General features: G+C 42.9%; 1 protein-coding gene across 2 annotated transcripts in view; it reads right to left on the bottom strand.

Annotated features, from left to right (window-relative positions):
• The window catches only part of Abhd17c (abhydrolase domain containing 17C, depalmitoylase), a 54551-nt gene extending 36537 nt beyond the window's left edge, over positions 1-18014 (bottom strand). The window contains exons 1-2 of one of the 2 annotated variants that reach the window (XM_076848747.1): positions 17832-17993; positions 17431-17795 (exon numbers count right to left, since the gene is read on the bottom strand). In XM_076848747.1, coding sequence (XP_076704862.1) covers positions 17431-17795; positions 17832-17993 — 527 coding nt within the window. Of the gene's footprint in view, positions 1-17430 lie in introns of both variants that reach the window. The other variant, XM_076848746.1, reaches the window with a different exon arrangement.
• Positions 18015-20698: the final 2684 nt, after the last annotated feature.

Below are 20698 nucleotides of genomic sequence, written 5' to 3'. Positions count from 1 at the left end.
CCCCCCAAAGAAAAAGATGCAATTCAGTCCTTGCTTAAATGATCAGGAATAAAACAGTGCTCTGGATTACTTAAAAGAGGTTACCTGACTCTCTAAACAGGAATGTCAACAAGCAGAGGAGAGAATTAAAAGATCACACAGCAAAGATTACACAGCTGGTCCATTTGGGTGCAACTGCTTTGTTTACAGGCTGACAAAGCAACAGAAAGCAAACTATAAGAGTGACTACCAGCCAGATGTGGTGGTGCACGCCTGTAATCCTAGGGGCTCAGGAGTATGAGGCTAACAAGTTCAAGGCCAGCCTCAGCAACTTGAAGAGATCCTGTCTCAAAACAAATAATAAAAAAGGGCTGGGGATGTTAGCTCAGTTGTAGAACACCCTGTATTCATCCCCAGTGCCTCCCTCCCACCCCATACACAAGTGACCACCAATGGCAACAAATTGACTGAAGTAGCTTACACACTGGAAATGTTTAAAAGTCCAGTGAAATACACTGAATCCTTATATTCACAGTTAGACACCTAGGATGAATCAACCACTTACTCTCCCTAAACTGCTGTCGACAGATTTATGAAATGAAAATAATAGCATCTCACCAAATTTTCCCACAAAACTGTTCTTCGGAACAATGACAGAGCGCATATGGAAGTGCTTTGAAGATTACAAACCCATTTAGAAACACAATGGCTCGTTATTTTTCAAATTTTTTTCGAGGGCTGTCTACTACTATAAACTCTTTCCCTCCTTCCTTTCAGATTTTTTTTTAATACCAGGGATTGAACTCAGGGGCACTCAACCACATTCCTGGCCCTATTTTGTATTTTATTTAGAGACAGGGTCTCACTGAGTTGCCTGGCCCCTTGCTTTTGCTGAGGCTGGCTTTGAACTCACAATCCCCCTGCCTCAGCCTCCTGAGCCACTGGGATTACAGGCATGCGCCACAGGTCTTTTCAGATTTTTAAAAAAATTGTTCTTATCAAACTTACATATAAGCACCTTACAAATACTCACGTATTATAAATAAACCGTATTATATACACACTATAATTTCCCCATTTCACAAAAGAAAATGAAGCATGAGTAGAATTCAAACCCAGGCAGTCTGCTCTGTTGCCCTTGCTCTTAACCTCTGCACTTGGCCACCTGCAGTCATCAAGATTCTGATCACCAGTCCTTAGCCACCTCCAGCTGTCAAACACACTTGCACAACAGTAGAGCAGTCAGAGCCACTCAATTCATGTGTTAAAAGGAATCCTAGTGACTATTTCACCAGAAAAGACATATTTCTTTTCTTTCTTTCAATTGATTTTCAAAGATACAGGAGACATTTTGTCAGAATACAGTTAGACAACTGTACAGAACTCTGTAGGCGAAGGTCTCTCCAAGGATATTCAAAGTCATCTTTTTAAAATGCAAATTAAATTTGTGTGTGTGTGTGTGCGCGCGCGCGCGAGCGCGCGCAAGAGAGAGCGCGCATTTGCGCATGCTGAAGACTGTACCCAGTATTTAGCCCTGTACCTGACATATGCTGAGCACCCAATTTGTTGAAAGACTAAAATTTCTAATTTATTATCAGGCTCAGATCCTACAATTCTAGAAAAAGAAATCCAAAAATAGATTAAGGAACAATATTTCTTAACAGCCCTTGTGTCTAAACATTTAATCGTGTATTCTTCTTCATAAAAATGAGTGCGTGCTCTAGTGTGCACACCCATATGCGTGGTTTTTAAAACACTCCACAAAACCCATAAACACTGAAGACAGACTGAAAAACAAAAAAATAAGCATAAATATAAGTTCTGATATTTTCTTTCTGCACCCAGTGCACAGTCTTTGATATATGGTATTAAATCCATTTAGTACTCCCTTCAGTCTTTTCCTATTGCAATCCATGCCCCAATCACGGTATAACACTGTTCCTACCACTCAAGAAGGAAGGCTTGCCCCTGTACTGACTTAGCACCAGTCTGGATTTAGGCATGGGTAGCAAAAAGGAATTGCTGAAAATTAGCCACAATTTCTGCATTTCAGTGTTTATACAGACAGACAGACACATACACACACACACACACACACACACACACGTCAGTAGTAGTGTCCCATGCCTGCAATTTCAGTTATTCAAGAGGCTCAGGCAGGAGGATCACAAGTTCAAGGCCAGACTTGACAACTTAGCAAGACCCTGATTTAAAATAAAAAATAAAAAGGTTCTGGGATGCAGCTCAGTGGTAGAGCACCCCTGGGTTCAATCCCCAGTATCAAAAACAAACAAAACAAAATAGACCCACACAAAGTAATAATAGATAGGATGAAGTATGAGTGGAGTTCATCATGCTATGAGAATGGCAGAATGTTAAAAAAACTGCCGAAGGGGCTGGGGCTCAGTGGCACAGTGCTTGCCTAGGATGGGTGAGGCACTGGGTTGGATCCTTAGCACCACATTCAAAAATAAGCATATAAAATAAAGGCATGCTGTCCATGTATAACTACAAAAATTAAAAAAAAAAACTGCTGAAGATGGACACTGATATCGTGGGGTTTATTTTCATATTGTCCTTACTTTGCATATAACTTGGATTTTTCCATAATAAAGTTTTGTTTTTAACAAGCAACACGGCAAGGTAAAAAGGAGTTTGTGGATCTCAGATTTTGGGGGATTAGGTCATATGCTGGCAGTCAGAGAAACTACAAACAGAAAATTCTTTTTTTTCTTTTTTTAATTAAAGCTTTAGGGTTATAGTAGACAAACTCACATACACACATAGAAATCAATTTCAGTTCATAACCATCCCCTTTTCCCTGCCTCTTCTTCCCCTCCCCCCAGTACTGTGGAATGAACCCAGGGGCGCCTTAACAGAGAGCAACATCCCCAGCCCCTTTTTTTTAAGACATGGTCTCACAAAGTTGCCATTCTCCCACCTCAGTCTCCCTACTGGCTGAGATTACAGGTGTTCACCACTGTACCCAACTAGAAACCCTCTTGTAAAATTTCTTCATTGTTAACTGACTTTAAATATACCCTCAATAATATCAACCACAACTACTTTTTCCAAATATTAAACAAACAACAACAAAAAAACATTACTGAATGTGACAGTCAAGGATACTTCCTGACGACATGGGGTACTGCCCTGGTAGCAGGTGAACCTGCACACTTTCCTCTCACAAGGAAGACCAATGTCCTCCTCTCCTCTAAGTACTCTGGTCACCCTTCCTGAATGCTCCCATGGACAGGTAAGGCTTTTCTTAAGAAAGCAAGCTTTATTTTCCAGGAGGAAAGCAGGCATTTGAGGGATTAGATGGCAGGATATGGCAAAGGTCTCTCAGTTCCCTAGTCCTTATCACATGGGTAGGTTACACATTCATGTTCAACCCTGAAGAGAAATCTTAGCAGGAAGCTGAGTCTGTAACAGCTACGTGAGTGACACAGTGATGCCTACCCAGCCAAAATCAAAGAGGTTAAGACTCAGAATCTTGAATCTAAAAAAAGAAAAAGCTCTGAATACAAACAAGACCTTTCAACGACTCCACCTGTACTTGGCTCTGGGTAAGTCTAGGATCAGCTCTGCCCTCAAGGAGATTACGTTCTTTTTTTTTTTTTTTTTTAATATTTTAATATTTATTTTTAGCTCTTGGCGGACACAACATCTTTGTCTGAATGTGGTGCTGAGCATCGAACCCGGGCCGCACGCATGCCAGGCGAGCGCGCTACCGCTTGAGCCACATCCCCAGCCCCGGAGATTACGTTCTTAAAGATGAATCAGATATAGTTAAAACTAACCAAAGGACCAGGTGACAAGAACTAGAACAGAAGTGTAACCAGAGCTACGGGAGAGGAGGAAGGGCAGCCTACCTTGCTGTCAAGGCTCTGTCTGCATGGTGGACATGTGAATGGTACAGAGAATCCCCAGCCAGCACATGATGGCCAGAGAAGGCCCTCCAGGTAAAGAGCACAGACCAGCCAAGGTATAATCTTTTTTCTTTCAGAAATACACAGGCAGCAGTTTTTCATTCTAAGTAGCACTTTTGAGAAAAGAGTTGCGATGGAATGGACAACTCCTAAGAGATTTAGACGCTTATTGTTTGGGGTGCTCATTAATTAACTCTGCAGTTCTTAAGTAAATGTGAAGCCAAAAGGATAACTCAAAATAAGAAAAGAATGGATTACAGAAGATCCAGATGCTTGCAAAAAAAAAGTCCTCAAGAAACTCTTGTCCCAATTTCAGTTTAGAGAGGGAAACAGGGAAACAGGCAGGAAGCTTTATGCAAATTAAAATTGTAATCTTAGGCTGGGGCTATAGCTCAGTTGTAAAGCACTTGCTTCAGATGTGTGAGGCACTGGGCTCAATCCTCAGCACCACATAAAAATAAATAAAGATACTGTGTGTTCATCTACAACTAAAAAAAAAAATTTTTTTTAAACTATAATCTTACACAAGGATTCTTCAAAAAATAATACAGTAGAAACCAGAAAGCATGCAGTAAGGAAGAGATCTCTAAAAGGCTGCTGGTCACCTTCTATTGAAAAATCACACTTGGGCTGTGTAATCCTGACACTCTCCTGGGTGCTTGAGATCACAGGGAAATCTGCCATCGCTCTCTAGGCACAGAGACTGACCAAAGAGCCACCACTTTGGGCCCACTGATACCAAGGAGTTCCCTCCTAATAAGAAAGAAACCTATTATTCAATCATTCACAGGAGCACCTGACCCTCCAAACACTGGGCTCCTGGAGGTCAAATGGAAATACTGATCACAGATGCCAGGGAACCAGATGAATGAATTCCATGAAGCATCTACAGGTTGACTTTGACAAGGACAAGGGCAGAAGCAGGTCTATCCCAGGCAAAACTGCCAATCATTTCAAGTTTGTTTTTGGTTTCATAGCTTTCCTTCTTTGAAGGGACAATTGCCAAATTTATCTCTAGCTCAGACCTCAATCCTGAACTATTATAGACTTAAATTTTATAACTTCTTCTACATATCCACTTAAAGGTGGAGATGGGCATCTCAAACTCCACAGATCTGAAGCCCTACTCCTGAACTATGCCCTGCCACTCCCAACCAGAGCCACTCACAGCACTCCCCGTCTCAATAAACAGCAAGCCAACTTTTCTGCAGCTCAAGACAACCTCTTTGCAGTCATCCTTGATGTCTCCTTTTCCCATTTTGCATCAGCAGTATTATTTGTTCTCCCTTTAAAATGCACCCACAACTAAAGTATTTTTCACCACTGTTGCTACCCACCCCTGGTCCGCCACCATTATCTCTCACCTAACACTGCAGTCAATTCTAAATGGTCTCTTTTCTTCCTCCAGAGGCACACCAGCCCTTCTAATTTATCATTTATACAATACGGACTGATCCTTTTGAAACCTAAGTCAAATCATGTCTTTTCACTTCCCAATGCCCTCCCAGGGCGCCCATTTCCTTTTGTAAGAGACAAAGTCTTTGCAATGATTGGTAAGACTGTAGGTAGCAACCTCCCTCAGTTACTCACAGTCCTCTTCTGTTATCTTCCTAACCTCTGCACCCCTTACTTGCCCTGCTCTGGCCACCCTGGTTTCCTTATGTTCTTTGAAACTGTAAACCATACTACAGGACCTTTGTCTCTCAGGCGTTTCCTACACATAGCTAGGCTCTCACTGCTTTTCATCCTTCTCTTGATGAAGCAAATCTTGACCATCCTTTTAAACTACAGTGCACAGGCTAAACCCCTCTCCAGTGCCCCCACACCTTGCCCTGTTCTGTTTTTCTGCATCACTTGCCACGTTCTAAGAAACTATCATTTACATAAAAATATTAATGATTCATCTGTCATCAGCATTTGTGAACGGAAACTGTGCAAGAGCAGTAATTGTTTGTCTGTTTTGTTTTGGAAGACAGCTGGCCTACAGAGGGCAACTGATATATTTGTTAATAAGTAGAACCAACAGATGAGGTGAGTCAGAGGTTTTGGGAATTCAAAATCCTGGAAGTAGAGCATTCCAGGTAATCACAAAGGGTGGCCACAGGTATGGACTATGGAGTGGTGCAGAGTGAAGGAGGAAAATAATGAGGGAGAGGGCAAAGACAGCAAGGCAGAGTTGCTGAATAGCATTCTCTATATCCCAGACTACTTAAATTGCACAAGATAACAGCAGAAGGTGAACTGACAAAGAAAATTATGATCCAGTTGTACAAATCTTTGAGGAATATGCAACCATATCCTAGAGAACAAGAGCTACAAACAGCTTTTAAAGAAACTGTATATTTATAATATCCATATATGTTTATAAAAGCAGATATTTACTTCAAAATAAAATTTTAAAAGCCCTGAATTATGGACTACCAGTTTTACAATGTGTGCTATTACACTAGGGAAGGAGAATTACAGCAAATTTCAGAGAGGGGGTAATATACAACCCTGAGTCACCATATGAGTATTCTAACTGCCTCCCTCAAGAGCTTACATGTCCCAGTGCTCCTAAAATACAGAGGAACTGACCTTTTCATGGGGCCTGCTGGTTTAAAATGGTTTACTCTGGGCCTGCTTCACCCATACTCTAGTAGCCTTTATGGATGGAGCCTAGTTTTTTGTTTGTTTGTTTGTTTTGTTGTACTAAGAATTGAACCCAGGTGCACTCAATCACTAAGTCACATCCCCAACCCTTTTTCTTTTTTTTATTTTGAGACAGGATCTCGCCAAGTGGCTTAGGGCCTCACCCCGCGTCTATTTTAACAGTATCCCCCTCCCCAGATAATTCCAACCCTGAAGTTTGTGAGCTCTGTGGCTATCAACTTATTCATTTATTTACTCAACAAGTTTTCAAGGAGTGCTCCTCTTGTGCCAGGCTTTACTACTCTCAGGATCTGAGAAGAAGCAGAGAGCAATGGCAGTCAAGAGACCTAAGCCTGCCCCCAGGGCCTGAGGGCCCACTTGGAGAAGAATGGGGGAAATTGGGAAGGCCTAGATCAAAGGAAGAAGGTAGGGGGGAAAAAACATTCAAAGGAAAAACCATAGAAACTTGGGGCTATTCAGGTGTGTGAATGAAGGAGGGAAGGTACCAGGAGCCCTCTAACTTGGAGCCTGAATAAATGGAAGTGAGCACTAATGGTCAAAACAGTGAAAGCTGTGTTGACAGTACACTGAACCCACAGTGTGGCAGGACTGCCCAGTGGACATGGCCCAGAGATGGACAGACTCTTCAGACTACAAGCTACCACTGAGCTTCAGGGACAGAGAAGTGCCCTGAATACAGATGATGACAGCCCAAACTATTTTATCCCTCCCTGTAATTTTATTTCTAGCTTAATACATTCCTAATCTATATTTATAGGACTTTACTGACATTTTTAGTAGGAAAAACTATTTTATTCCAATTAACTATATGACAGCACATATTACTTTTTTAACTTATTTATTTCACCCAGCCTATTTATATGTGGTGCTTAGAAGTGATTAGCCTATGTATAGTCCTTTCCTAACAGATATGTTAAAACTAAAATAGAACAAGTTTTACAAAGTTTTAAGGACAATAGTAATAGTTCAGCATCATGATAATCCACTGAGTCTGAAATATCCTTGAGTAATTTATGATAATACAAACAAATCAAATATTTAAGGTCAACCAGCACACAAAAAGCCTGTTCTGGCATCACAGACCTTTGCAGTCAAAACATAAATATTATTGCACAGGTTGTTATGTCCATGACAATCACTAAAGACAGCTCTGGATAAGCTGGACTGTCTTGATTACCAACCATAATGATGAGGTTCTAGCTAGCAGAGTTATATTTAATGTCTAGAAGTTCACTCTCTGTGGATATATTCTGAATGAGCTTACTTCATACACACACCCCACACACTGAATAACTGCCCAGATTTTGTTAAAACCATTTAAAAATGTAAAATGAAGAAAACAAATGAATAATCCATATTGGGGGTTCTTTGTGTTCCTTTTTTCTTTGAAAATGTGCACAGTATTCTGACAACAAGAAGTTCTGGGGACAGGCTTTTCTCAGTGATTCAGCAAGTAAATGATACCTAACAGTTAACTACTAGACTGAGCACTGTATCTGAATGACCTAGACTTCCTGGAAACAGAGGTTTCCAATTTCGCCATGGTGCCATGGTCCTTTAACACTTTAAAGTGAATCAATAATGTGGAAGTTATCAATGAGCTCCATTACAGAGTCTTGAAAACTCCACTTGAATCTAAGGTGTAAGGCATTATGGGAGCATTCATATTTTAAAAGCAGGTCTGCTGGCCCTCTTTGGGAAAAGAGGACAGCTCTATCTGATTAAGGCTGCCCCATTAGTAAAGAGCAAACAGAATGTTCTGGTGCAGAGGAGACAGAGTTTCACTTCCAGTCCTTGCCATTCCTGACCCCATGATGAAGAAGCCTCTGGTTCCTGTTCCAATCCCATAGCTAAACCTGGACACAAAGGGGAGGGAGCAGGTGCAGAATGGTTTGCAAAGTAATGGCAAGTGTTGGATTACAGGTAGGGTTTCCTCTCCTTTAAAGATCTCCTTTGGGGATATAAACACCTTGGGAGATGAAGTGCTATCAGATTTAAAATACTAATGTAATCAATCCCCAAAGCTTTCGAGGACACAAGCAACTGAATTCAAAGAACTTCTTTCTCCTTAGCTGTAAATGAAACCAAAGCATCTTTACTGTTCCTCTATGTGCACACCCATTCAGCCAGCCTTGACCTAGGTGTTTCTACCTACAAACAATAGGGAAAGAAGCAAAATCTACAGCTTGGCTCCTCTTCTTATGACCTAGCGTCTGGTTTTCAGCTTGATCTGAGCATCTGGTTATTACTGCTCCAACAGTGTGTGCAACAATTCTAATACAACAAGCCATTCAATGAGCCCTTACTGTGCGGAAGGCAACGTTGTTAAGCACCTGACATGAAATGTCTGCACCAAGATTATTATTGCTTTATCATTATTTTTATTATCTTAACTAAGGTCTGAAAAGGTTAGGAGATTTGCCTGATGAGACAAGCAACTAATAAAGCGGCACGGGCAGGACCTAAACCCAAGTTTGTCTATCTAAATCCTTTGCCTTTCACTACAAAATACATTACAGAGAGTAAGAACTGCAGGGAATGTTCCTCCCCAGGTTACCCTTGAAATGACCTTGCCTGGGTTACCAGTTATAGTCGGAAACCAGTTCCAGCTGTAAATCATCTAAATGAAGAAATAAATCATTAAGTCATATCACACCCTGGATCTTTAAGCTGAGTCACACAGAGATCCATTTGTACTGTGCAGTTTCAGCCTTTGGTCCTCTCTTGCATTTTTTTTTTTTAAATGGTTGTAGATGGACAGCATGTCTTTATTTTATTTATTTTTTTACATGATGTTGAGGATGGAACCCAATGCTAGGCAAGTGTTCTGCCAATGAACTACAGCCTCAGCCCCTTTCTTGCTTGCATTCTTTATCCAATGCCTGACCTGTCCTCCCTGCCCCACAGGCTGTTCAGAATTGTGTTCATACCACAGGCCATTTTTGGCAGTCCATGGTGGACAGTGCATGTGTGGTAGGATAGGAGAAGAGGCACCAAAAGGCAGAGACCTATTTTGCTACAGCTTTGGCTCCCAGTTTTCCAATGCGTGCCTACACATGTGGTCACGAAAGGGCAATGACATCACTGTTCTACTGACCTGGTTTAAAGAATTAATTGTGGTCTATTCTTCAAGGTTGAAGCTCTCTTTTCAGAAGGAACTTTGTGTCACATTATAGGAGCTGAATGGCAAGCAGAGTCAATTCCTACAGCCCACTACCTCCTCAGACGAAGTAGAGCAAGGGGATAGGCAGGCAGAGAAAAGGACTTGAGAAACACCAAGCCAGTGCAGGCAGAGGGAGCTGGAGAGGTGAAGGGCTTCCAGGATCCCAGCTGCACTGCCTTGTGAGTCTCTGGGGACACTCACAAATACAAACATATATTTCTTTTCAACAACTGCCTCCTCATGTGGTTTATTCTAGAATGATCCTGTCCACCAAAGATCTTTAACAGCCTCTTTTCTTCCACTCTTAACCAGTTATAATGGGGGCCAATCTTTGTACACCAGCATTTGGATGTTTCTAAATTTGTGTATTTCAATTCTGGCTATACACGCACACACACACAACACACACACACACACATCACAAACTTTAAAAAAAATAATAACCTGGGGGTGCTGGTGTTGTGGCTCAGTGGTAGAGTGCTTGCTTAGCACACATGAGGCACTGAGTTCAATCCTCAGCACCACATAAAAATAAAGGTATTGTGTTCACCTACAACTGAAACATACATTAAAAAAAAAAAAAATTAACCTGGAAAATTGTAAAGAAAAGCCAGGGATGAGATCCACTGAATCAGATGAAATCTACCAAATTTCACAGTGTGGTCAAGAAAAGCAAATACAGCCATGCACAATGATGCATACCAGTAGTTCTGGCTACTATGGAGGATGAGGCAGGAGGATTGCAGTTTCAAAGCCTACCTGGGCAACTTAGTGAGACCCTGCCTCAAAATACAAAGGGATAGGGATGTAGCTCAGTGGTAGAGTGCCCCTGGGTTCCATCCCAGTAAACCTCTCAACAGATACACAAGCAAATTCAAAAGCACTAAGAGCATCTCTTGAAAGTTACAAAATATAAACCTACAGAAGGCACCTCAAAATTCCTGTAGTTAGGTTACATTTCATTGTTCCATGTTTTAAAACAATGGAATAGTCAGGCATAGCAGCGGCTTGAGAGGTGAGGCAGGAGGACTGCAAGTTCAAAGTCAGTCTCAGCAACTTACTGAAGCTCAAAGCAACTCCGCGAGACCCTATCTCAAAATAAAAAATAAAAAGAGCTAGGTTCAATCCTTGGTATCTGCAACCCCCCCACAAAAAAAATATAATGGAATGTGGACACCAAAAGTGTCAAATGTTTCATTGAAGATGATCTATCTGAATGTGAATGTCTGTTCCTCCCAAACTCATATTGAAATATAATTCCCGTTTTTACAGGAGTAAAAAGTGTGACTATGAAGAGGAGATTAGGTCACAACAGCTCCACCATCACAAATAGACTATGCCTCACTGCACAGTGGGTTCACTATTTAAGGGCAAGTCTGGCCCCCTCTTCGTAGGGATGGGTGAATCTTTCCTGCAGTCCCTTCCCCTCTCTGCTTCTGACATCATTAAAAGGGAGCAATGCTCTGCACTCTTTCACTGGGCCCTTCCAACATGATGTGCCTCACCTTGGACCTGGGGCGATGGAGTCAGCCAAAAAAGATTAAACCTCTGAAACAGTGAGCTTCAAATAAACTTTTCCTCCTCTAAAAGGTTCATATTGAGTATTTTGGTTACAGTGACACAAAAGCTCTCTAAACCACCTATAAACAAATCACTCTTGGGGCTGGGGATGTGGCTCAAGCAGTAGCGCGCTCGCCTGGCATGCGTGCGGCCCGGGTTCGATCCTCAGCACCACATACAAACAAAGATGTTGTGCCTACCGAAAAACTAAAAAAATAAATATTAAAAAATTCATTCTCTCTCTCTCTCTCTCCCTCCACTCTCTCTTTAAAAAAAAAAAAAAAAAAAAAACAAATCACTCTGTTATCCAAATAACAATCTCCTATATTTTTCTATGTTGAGATTTTGGATTCCTATACAACAGGATTCTTAAAGGGGAACAGATTTGTAATTTCAATATGTGCCTAAGTAAAAGTCTGCACAGTGTAAAGTTACTACCAAAGGGAACCACGCAATCCCTCAAATCAGACTTTGAAGTCTTAAATGGGATTATCAATGCTGACCAGAGCCAAGAAGTTACTCAATTGGGAGGGTGAGGAGGGAAAGCAGCAGAAGTGAGTGAATGACCCTAAAGGTAAGGTCTAAGTAATCACAGGACAGTATGATGTAATTTACTTCTGCAAAGAAAAAAAAATGCTTTTTCCACCAATTAGAGATTGAAGAGTAAGTTTTAGTCGAAACAGTCTCCAAGAGTTCCCTAAATAAAAGCAAATGTGCTTAAAAGAGAACACATCAAAGAGTTATTGCCTATTAACACAGAAAATGGAAGTGTTTTTCAGATCTTTCTCAACTGGATTAGTGGCTAAAAGTACAGTCCCTCAAAATAGAACCATGAGTTTTGGTGGGGTGGAAACAGAAGCTCAGATTCTGGTACTGCTAATAGGAACAAAATCTGCATCATGGCAGAGTAAGGGGAGCCTGGAGAGCCAGGAAGGAAGAGAAGAAAGGCCCAAGAGAAGGGCTCTGAGCTGACCCCCAAACACACGTGGCCTACTTTTGGTTTTTTTGGTGTAGGGGATTTAACCCAGAAGCACTCTAACACTGAGCTATATACACACTTTTTATTTTTTTATTTTGTGATAGGGTCTCACTAAGTGCCAAGGCTAGCTTCGAACTTGTGATTCTCCTGCCTCAGCCTTCTGAGTCACTGAGATTACAGGTGTGCACTACTGTGCCCAGCCCTAGTTACATGTCATCAGGTCTGTTCTTAGGAAAAATCATCTTCTTCCTAATAGGACATTCTCATATTGACTGCCTAGAAATGCAAACCAACATTCTGCCAGTCACTCCTCCATATCTTCAAGTTTCTGTATCTGCAGATTCAACCAGCCAAGGATCAAAAAGATTTGAAAAACAAAAACTGTATATGTACTGAACACACATGTACTTTTTTTTTTGTCATCATATAAACAATATAGTTCAACAACTATTTATGTAGCCTTTACACTGCATTAGGTGTTATGAGTTATCTAGAGGTGATTCAAAGTATGTGTAAGGATGCCCACAGATTATATGCAAACACTGTACTATTTAATACTAGGGACTTGAGCATCTGTGGATTTTGATATACACAAAGGGTCCTGGAAATAACTTTCTGTGGTTACTAAGGAATATATTTCCTTTTTACAGATATCATTGTGCTTTCATCTTATATCAAATAGTACTTAAAATATGTTCTGTTTTTCTTGGCTCTGATCAGTCTAAGTCAAGTAGAAATCCTAGGCTCTCTTCCTTTAATGGCCCCAGAGTATTCCCTCTGAGAAAATTGAGAACAAAAAAGCTATGCCATTATGTCAAGGAAAGGCAAGTTTTGCTACTCTCAAGGCAATTCCACCCAGAGAGTGGCAACTATAAACACCATTCACAATCAACAGAGGTGCTTCCAAGGACCCCAACACCCCAGGCCACTACAGTCTTCTGGGGACATGGATTCCCCAGTCACGGACCCTGTGAATCACAGACATCAAAGTTATAAAACAGCTAACCATGTATGTGTTCAAAATGCTTCTATTCTGTCCTCTCATGAAAGGAGGGAAGGAAAGAAGGAAAGGGGGGAGGGGAGAAAGAGTTCGGGATTAATGATACTCAAAGAGAACCTCCAGTGTCTGAAATAAGCACAGTACTATTATTAAATGTGTGCTTAATGGTTAATGGTCCATTGGTCAAATGAATAAAATAATGAAATATTAACTCTTTTGTAATTTGCTTTTTGCACCTAGGCACAAAGTCTTATTTATCTTCCTCTCTCAGCATTTGCTTTCTCTGCCTTCACAGTCTTTGGCAACTGTATCAAATTGAAGTTTCAAAGATGACTTCCTGTTATTGGTAAACACCAATAACAAACTAAATCACAAATGCCCCACTCTTCTGTTTCTCCAGATTAAAATGTCTCAGCTCAAACCCTCTCTGTCTGCTTTACACCTCATTCTTTGGATTGTTTGCTTGTTTGGGTTTATACTTTCAAACCAGCTTGATTCCTTCCTACTTGAATCACAGTCCCACTTCTGCACAGTCTACAACTGCTGAGGTACAGGAAGATATCCTCAAAGATTATGCATCGAGGGAGCTGAACCCAAGTGTTCTTCCATTGACCTACACAGATTAATCACTTTACTTCCCTGACTCACAGATTTCAGTAAGGAAGTCCTGAATTTTACAGTGCCCTTTCCACAAACACCTGTAAGTGATTTTAATTCATGCCCTCAATTGTTTGCCATTCACAACATACTTACAAAGTCCATCAATATAACACAAATGTAAAACATGTCCTAATCTTGGCACTTTCCATCATGCTTAGGTTTAGTTGCCCCTCCTTCCTGTTCCACACCAACTTTCCTTCTTCTACAATGAGTCCACACTTCTCCTGCCTCTTTCAATCCTCACCTCTCTTTCTACGCCCTTCTCAGTAATGGTATGAATCCTTAAAATAACCATCTATTGGTCAAGGAGCAAATCATCTTTCTTGCCTCATGAAACCCTTATTGTAAATTACTTGCACACCTTAATCTTAACCTTCTTCTGAGGGGACTCATCCATTGCTTTGTGCATCCACGTGGGGACTGCACACTGAAAAGCATTCATGTTTCAAGTTCTTCACTCAGCGCTGCGCAACTCACTAAGCATGAGAGGAGACCTCACAGACAGGTAGTGGATAGCAAGGTAAGTGAAGGGTTCCTGCGCTCTCTTTCTTCAGATTATGAGACTGATGGCTTACCTACTTCGATAGCAAGGCACCTGCTGCTCTGTTTTTCAATGCTGACACTTCAGTGTTATATGAACACCAAGATAATGGACCAAAGTGGATCATACCTCAGGCTAATACATTTGAACCCCTTTTTGTCTATGGTTGTATGTACGGATATTAAACTCTAGAAGTAAAATAGAATTCAACTCTTTGCGATTTAAAAAATGTTAAACATTTAAGAAAAATTAAATGTTTCCCATTTGTTGATAGGGTAACCATCACATGCAATTCACTGAACAAATATTTAATGAATGCCTTTTATTTAAAAGCACTTTTGCCAGTTGCTGGGAACACGTAAGACAAGATAGAATCCCTTTCCTTAAGAACTCTGAATTGAGTGGGGATTCAATTAAGTAACAGAAGTAACAACACTGTTGTTAAGTGCAAGCACAGGGCCTGAGTGCCAGGTGCACAGGGAATACATTTAGGGTCCAGTCAGGGTGCAGTAGTCTCAGCATACTAGGTCATATTCAAAGGGCTAGATATAAGCATGAGAAATGAGGCAAGGGACTCAGCCTGATTCTATGGGGGCTGCACAGCACAGTCCTGCTGGGGATATAATCTAAGGACAGAGATAAAGATGACTCAGGATAAGGCAAGCTCTCCAATCAGTGTTCTGAACAATATCAGAACCAGAAGATCAGAGCTCCACAGAAAAGAAGGGGGTTCAAGAGGAGGCGGGGTCCTTACCATGGACATATGGTGTGGAAGGTATTCTTGCCAAAATACCTGAACAGAGCTGTAAAAGGACAGCAATGGTCAGATTACAGAAGAAAAATCATAGGAAACAAAAAGAGAGGAAAGACTCAGGAAGGCGGTTTGGGATGCCTAAGCTTCATAGAACAACTCTGTCACATATATGTGAAACATATTACTACAAGGTACTGTGTAAAGAATTCTAAACTAGTAGCCAAGACCTATTGCTGGTAAGATTATCATTCTTTCAAATGAAGTGGGTGGACAAGAGCAGGATCCACGCATGAGCTGGGAAATCCATCTAACAGCTTACAACCAGCATTCATTTTCTTTACTTTCTTAAGTGAAATAAAACAGAACACAACACATTCTGCTATGTGAATCACTCATAAGGAAAGACATTGTTTTGTGAAACATTCACTTTAAATATGTAGCACAGTGCTTGATCAAGATGTAAAACAAGTTTTTTTTACTGTAGGATCATAAAGTCTGAAAAGAACTAGACCAGAGAACTTGTAAGTTTTCTTCAAATTCTAAGATTCTCACTTATAGCCACTAATTTCTAACCTATTTTAGTTGAGAATCACAAGCAAAATTTGGAAATATCAGAGAGCAAAGTTTGGGAATACCATCAGATAATTCAAATCCAAAACTAAAGATGACAGAAGACTTCAGGAAGTAACTATGCCTTACATGTGAGGCAACTCAGACACACCTACTTGCTCAGGGCAAAGGGTTCTTTCGAAAGTCTTTCGTTTTAATGCTGATGTACATGTAAGCAACAAAATTCTACAGAAACTTTTGAATAACATACTCAAAGTAGAATTTTTATGTTTCACTTAAAAAAGATCTAATGCCAACCAACCTTACATTTTAATACCTATTCCAATGGCAAATTCTAGCAATCTGCACATACTTTTGAAACCCTTTCCTGAACAGGTGGCTTTTAACTACTTGTGGATTCTGACTCAATACATGAGCATATGATACATTCTCATTTGCCTAAACCATTTTCCAAAAGCTATATACTCTAAATGAGGACATCCCATCAGGACTTCAGAACATGAACAAGCCAGTACTTCTCTGTTGGACAAGGCATTTCCCAGAAAGGCAATGGGTAATTTATGAACCTATGTATAAACACAAATGGAAACAAAATCATTAACACTGGCCAAGCTTATGAGTTGAACAAACAAGCTTTAGATAAGAACTATAAAAAGGTCTACAGTAACACAGTGCCTATTGTGCTTATTCTGAGGACTCTTTCCTCTGAAGAAAACCAACCTCTGTATAGACATGACCTCAAGTATCTTCACCAGTTACTGCTGAGGTAGGTGAGAAAGGTGACTGACATCTAAACTGGAGCACAAGCAGGTGACCTGATTTGGCCACAAAACTCAGGTTTTTGCTTGTGTTACCAGGTCTAGCCCCTAAATCATGAACCCAGATTGTGGCTGGTACATAAAAAGGCCCTCAATAAATACTTTCCAGTCCTTCCATGAGTACTAATTCAAGGTCAAGACATTCCCCACCCCTGTATGATTCAAACTCATCCTGGGCTGTTTACTGAGGCTCTGTGAAAGGTGCCAGGTCACCAGCTAACTTCCTGTCCAAACAGTGCCAGCTACTCTGCTCCACTGGGAGGCAAACTCTTCATACCATCCGACCCTCCAACTGTCTGCAACGCTGCCCAGGCTTTGCTCCAAGGGCACTTCACAATCAGAAAGTCTTCGAGGCCATCCCATCTGGCCTCCTGTTTCACGTGGCCGAAACAGAGGTCTAGAGACTTATGTCTTGCCCAAGGTCACTTCTGCTTAAGGACCTTCAGTCTTGATGGCCAGCTCATACAAACTAAGCACGAAACAAGTTGGTTCTCTTTGCCCAGTACTTACACATCCCCACGCCACCACTTGCGGTGGCCAAAGCCACAAAAGACCCAGCCCCAAGACCTGCGGCACCTGGGCGTGCTAAAGCGGCACAGCGCCGGGGGATCTAAGCTCTCCAGCAACCCGAGAGCTGGCAGGTTTGAAAGAGGGTGAAAACAGGACAGGAGTGGGGACGAAATGCGAATCCTCGGCAACCCTGGGGCTCTCTACTCGCTCCAGTCGGAGAGGAGAGGCCCCTCTCCCTGAAGACCGCCGACGAGACCCCCACCCGCCTGTCTACAGCTGCAAGCCGGGCCTGGTGACCCCCGCCAGGCTCACCGGGTGCGCAGCGCCTGCCACGCGGCATCGATGTCGGCGTAGAGGTTCTTCTCGGAGGGTTTGCCTGAGCTGACGCCGTAGCCCGAGTAGTCGTAGGAGAAAATGTTGCAGTTGATGCGCGAGCCGAGGCCAATGTAGAAGCTGCACATCTGGCCCAGGTCCACGGCGTTGCCGTGAGAGAAGAGCAGCGTGTAGCGGCTGGAGGGCGCGCAGCGCACGAACATGCAGCCGAGCCGGTTGTCCCGGGCGGTGCGCGAGAAGAAGACCTCGACGGCGTCCAGCTCGCGCTGCGAGTACTGCCAGTCGGCGCGCTCGCTCAGGTGCAGGCTGCACGCGCCGGGCCCCGCGCCCGCGCCCTCCTCAGGCTGCTGCGGCGCCGGCTGGGCCGCAGCTGCCGGGGCCGGAGCGGGGGCCGTGGAGGGCGCGCCCGGGCCGCGCTGCTCGGGCGCCAGGACAGTGTAGGTGGGCTCGGGCGGCAGGAAGGCCAGCTTGGCGGCGATGCGGCTCGGACAGGGCGGGCAGCAGAAGAGCCAGCACAGCTCTCCCAGCGAGAAGCCGTTCATCCTGGGGCCTGGCTCAGGCATCCGGGCGGCCTGGCGCCCGCCGGCGACCCGGCTGGCTGGTGGCTGACGGGGAGGAGGGAGCGCGCGGGCGCGACAAGGAGGGCGGCTGCGGCCCGCCCGCGGCGGGAGGGAGGAGCGGGAGGGCGGGTCAGCGGCTGCCCCGCGGCCCGGGCGACGCGCGGGCGGCCGGGGCCCGCGCGCGGCACACAAAGCCGGCGGCGGCCAGGGCCGGCTGTGCGCGCCGCCCGCGCTCCCGCACGCCCGCCGCCGCTTCCGGGTTACCGCGCCGCGGCGCCCCCGCGGGACGCGCAGGGCGGCTTCTGGGGCGGGGCTCCCCGCTGCCCGCCTTGGGCCGCGGTGCTGGGCGCGGGCGCCTGCCTTCCCGGGCCTGGAGAGCGCGTCCTCGTGCCTCGTGCTGGAGCGCTACTCTGGGGAGCTGGGCAGCTGGGCTGATACTGGGAACGGACTGGGAGGGGGACACAGGCGTCACTCTTGAGTGAGTGTTCCCCTCACTCCCCTCCCCTTGGTATTTCCTTACCCAAATCCAAGTTTTTGTGTCGGATGGTGGTTCTTGGGAATCTATTGAAAAGAAAATTAACGACTTGAAAGGAATTAAAATGAACCTTCAGTGTTTGGCTCTTGGTGTCTGTGCTACTTTCTGACCTGTCTCTGCACCATAAGGGGTACTAGAGATGTGGGATGGGACAATCATGGATGTATTTCCCAGTTCCATGCAGATGTTTCTGCATATGTAGCAACATTGTTAACTTTCTAGGGACATGACTTCACTTTTAGTACATTCCTGTATTTATAAAAGTCAGCTATTGGGCTGGGATCGTGGCTCAGTGGTAGAGCGCTTGCCTCACATGTGTGAGGCCACTGGGTTCCATTCTCAGAACTGCATATAAATAAATGAATAAAATAAAGGTCCATCAACACTTAGAAAGGGTCAGCTATTGTAACGAGGCCGTAATGTATTTCGCAATAAACCTTGGTGAGGTTGTCTTTTCTGTTTCTTGTGGGGTAGATTTTCTATTATACATAGATTGGATATAATCTCATTTTTCTGAGTGGACATGTTGCAGAATCATATTGGTCATGTAGTCACATATATACATACAGTAATAATGTCTGTTTTATTCTACTATCTTTCCTATCCCCACATCTTACAATGATTTTAATTCACTATAATCTTGGCAGTCACCTCTAAATGATTTTTCCAAATATAACTCAATACCTTGAAACTGTGTGTGCTCTGGTGCCAATCTCATCCAGCCTCTGCACTTCCCTTTTCCCTCCTGCCTTGGCGGTCTAAATTCTCTTTGGGGAATTGGCAGGAGGTCCTTTCCTGGCCTGGCAGACAGTAAGGCAACTAGGAGCTCGGAAGTTGCCATATTTTCACTCCACCTATGGTTTAACTCTGGCGTGTGGAGAAGAATTTTTTGTTGTTGTGGCTTTCTTAGAAGAATTTTGAGCACGCTCATCTAGATGAATTTACCCATACATACTGATTTCAGTAAACTTGAAAACTTTGTTAAAGAAGACGTTCTACTGAAACAATTTTTAGTTGTTTCTGAACTATTTAAACTTAGTTTTTAAAAACCTGGTAAATTTTTTTTTTTTTTAAGCCTGTTCAGACTACATTTTTGAAGTCTGTTTTAAAGTTATTCACACTTGGTGAAACTGTTCACCTAAAGCCAAATTTTAGCTTCACGGAATTAGATTTCCTTTAAAAAAAAAAAAAAAAAAAAGTTTTGAAAACTGGGACTGGTGGCGCATGCCTGTAATCCCAACACCTCTGGAGGCTAAAGCAGGAGGATCACAAATCCAAAGCCTGCCTCAGCAATTTAGCAAGGTCCTAAGTAGTTCAGCTAGACCTTGTTTCTAAATAAAATATTTTTAAAGACAGCTGGGGATGTGGCTCAGTGGTTAAGTGCCCCTGGGTTCAATCCCCGGTACCTCCCCGCCACCCCCCTCCAAAAAAAAAAAGGTTTGTAAATTGCTGCATGTTGGTATACTTTACTTTTTGATTTTTTTTTTTTGTACTCAACATACATGCATGTAATTTTCTCTTGCCCACAGCACCCCAAGGTGTTTGTTAAAACTGCAGAAGGTAAGATAATGCCTACTCTCAGCCCTTACAATCTAGGGTATCAGCAAAAGATTCACAATAAGTTTTGTTTGTTTGTTTTTATGTGTCTTAAAAATCTCAACTCTTCATGAAACTTGAGGAAAGTTCAGGGTGATGTTTCTGAGGGGAGCAAAGGTGACAGCCAAATGTATTACTTTCTAAACTAATCTAATGCAGGACAAGAATTTTGAGAACTGAGATGAAAGAGTGTCTCCACATCCCTTTACCAATCTTTTCAAACACCACTCCTCTCACCTGTCTCTTGACAAGGTTTGAACATCACATGGGTCATGAAAGGGGATTGTGATGAGATCTCAAGTCCTTATCTTTGTGCTGCAGTGGAAAAGACAACCTTCATGCCGTGCCTAGGGGCACACACCTGCATCCCAGCCACTTGGGAGACTGAAGCCAGAGGGTTGCAAATTTGAGGCCAGTTTCAGCAACTTAACACAATATAAAAAGTGAAAAGGGTTGGGGATGCAGCTCAACATACTAGGTTCAATTCCTAGTCCTAAAAAGAGAGAGAAAGAGAGAGAGAGAGAGAGAGAGCCTTCATATTCAATATGGCTTGGTG

Source organism: Callospermophilus lateralis, chromosome 3, assembly GCF_048772815.1.
Source record: "Callospermophilus lateralis isolate mCalLat2 chromosome 3, mCalLat2.hap1, whole genome shotgun sequence".
Lineage (NCBI taxonomy): Eukaryota > Metazoa > Chordata > Mammalia > Rodentia > Sciuridae > Callospermophilus > Callospermophilus lateralis.
Note: the sequence above shows the minus strand (reverse complement) of the source record. Positions and strands in the feature narration are given on the sequence as shown.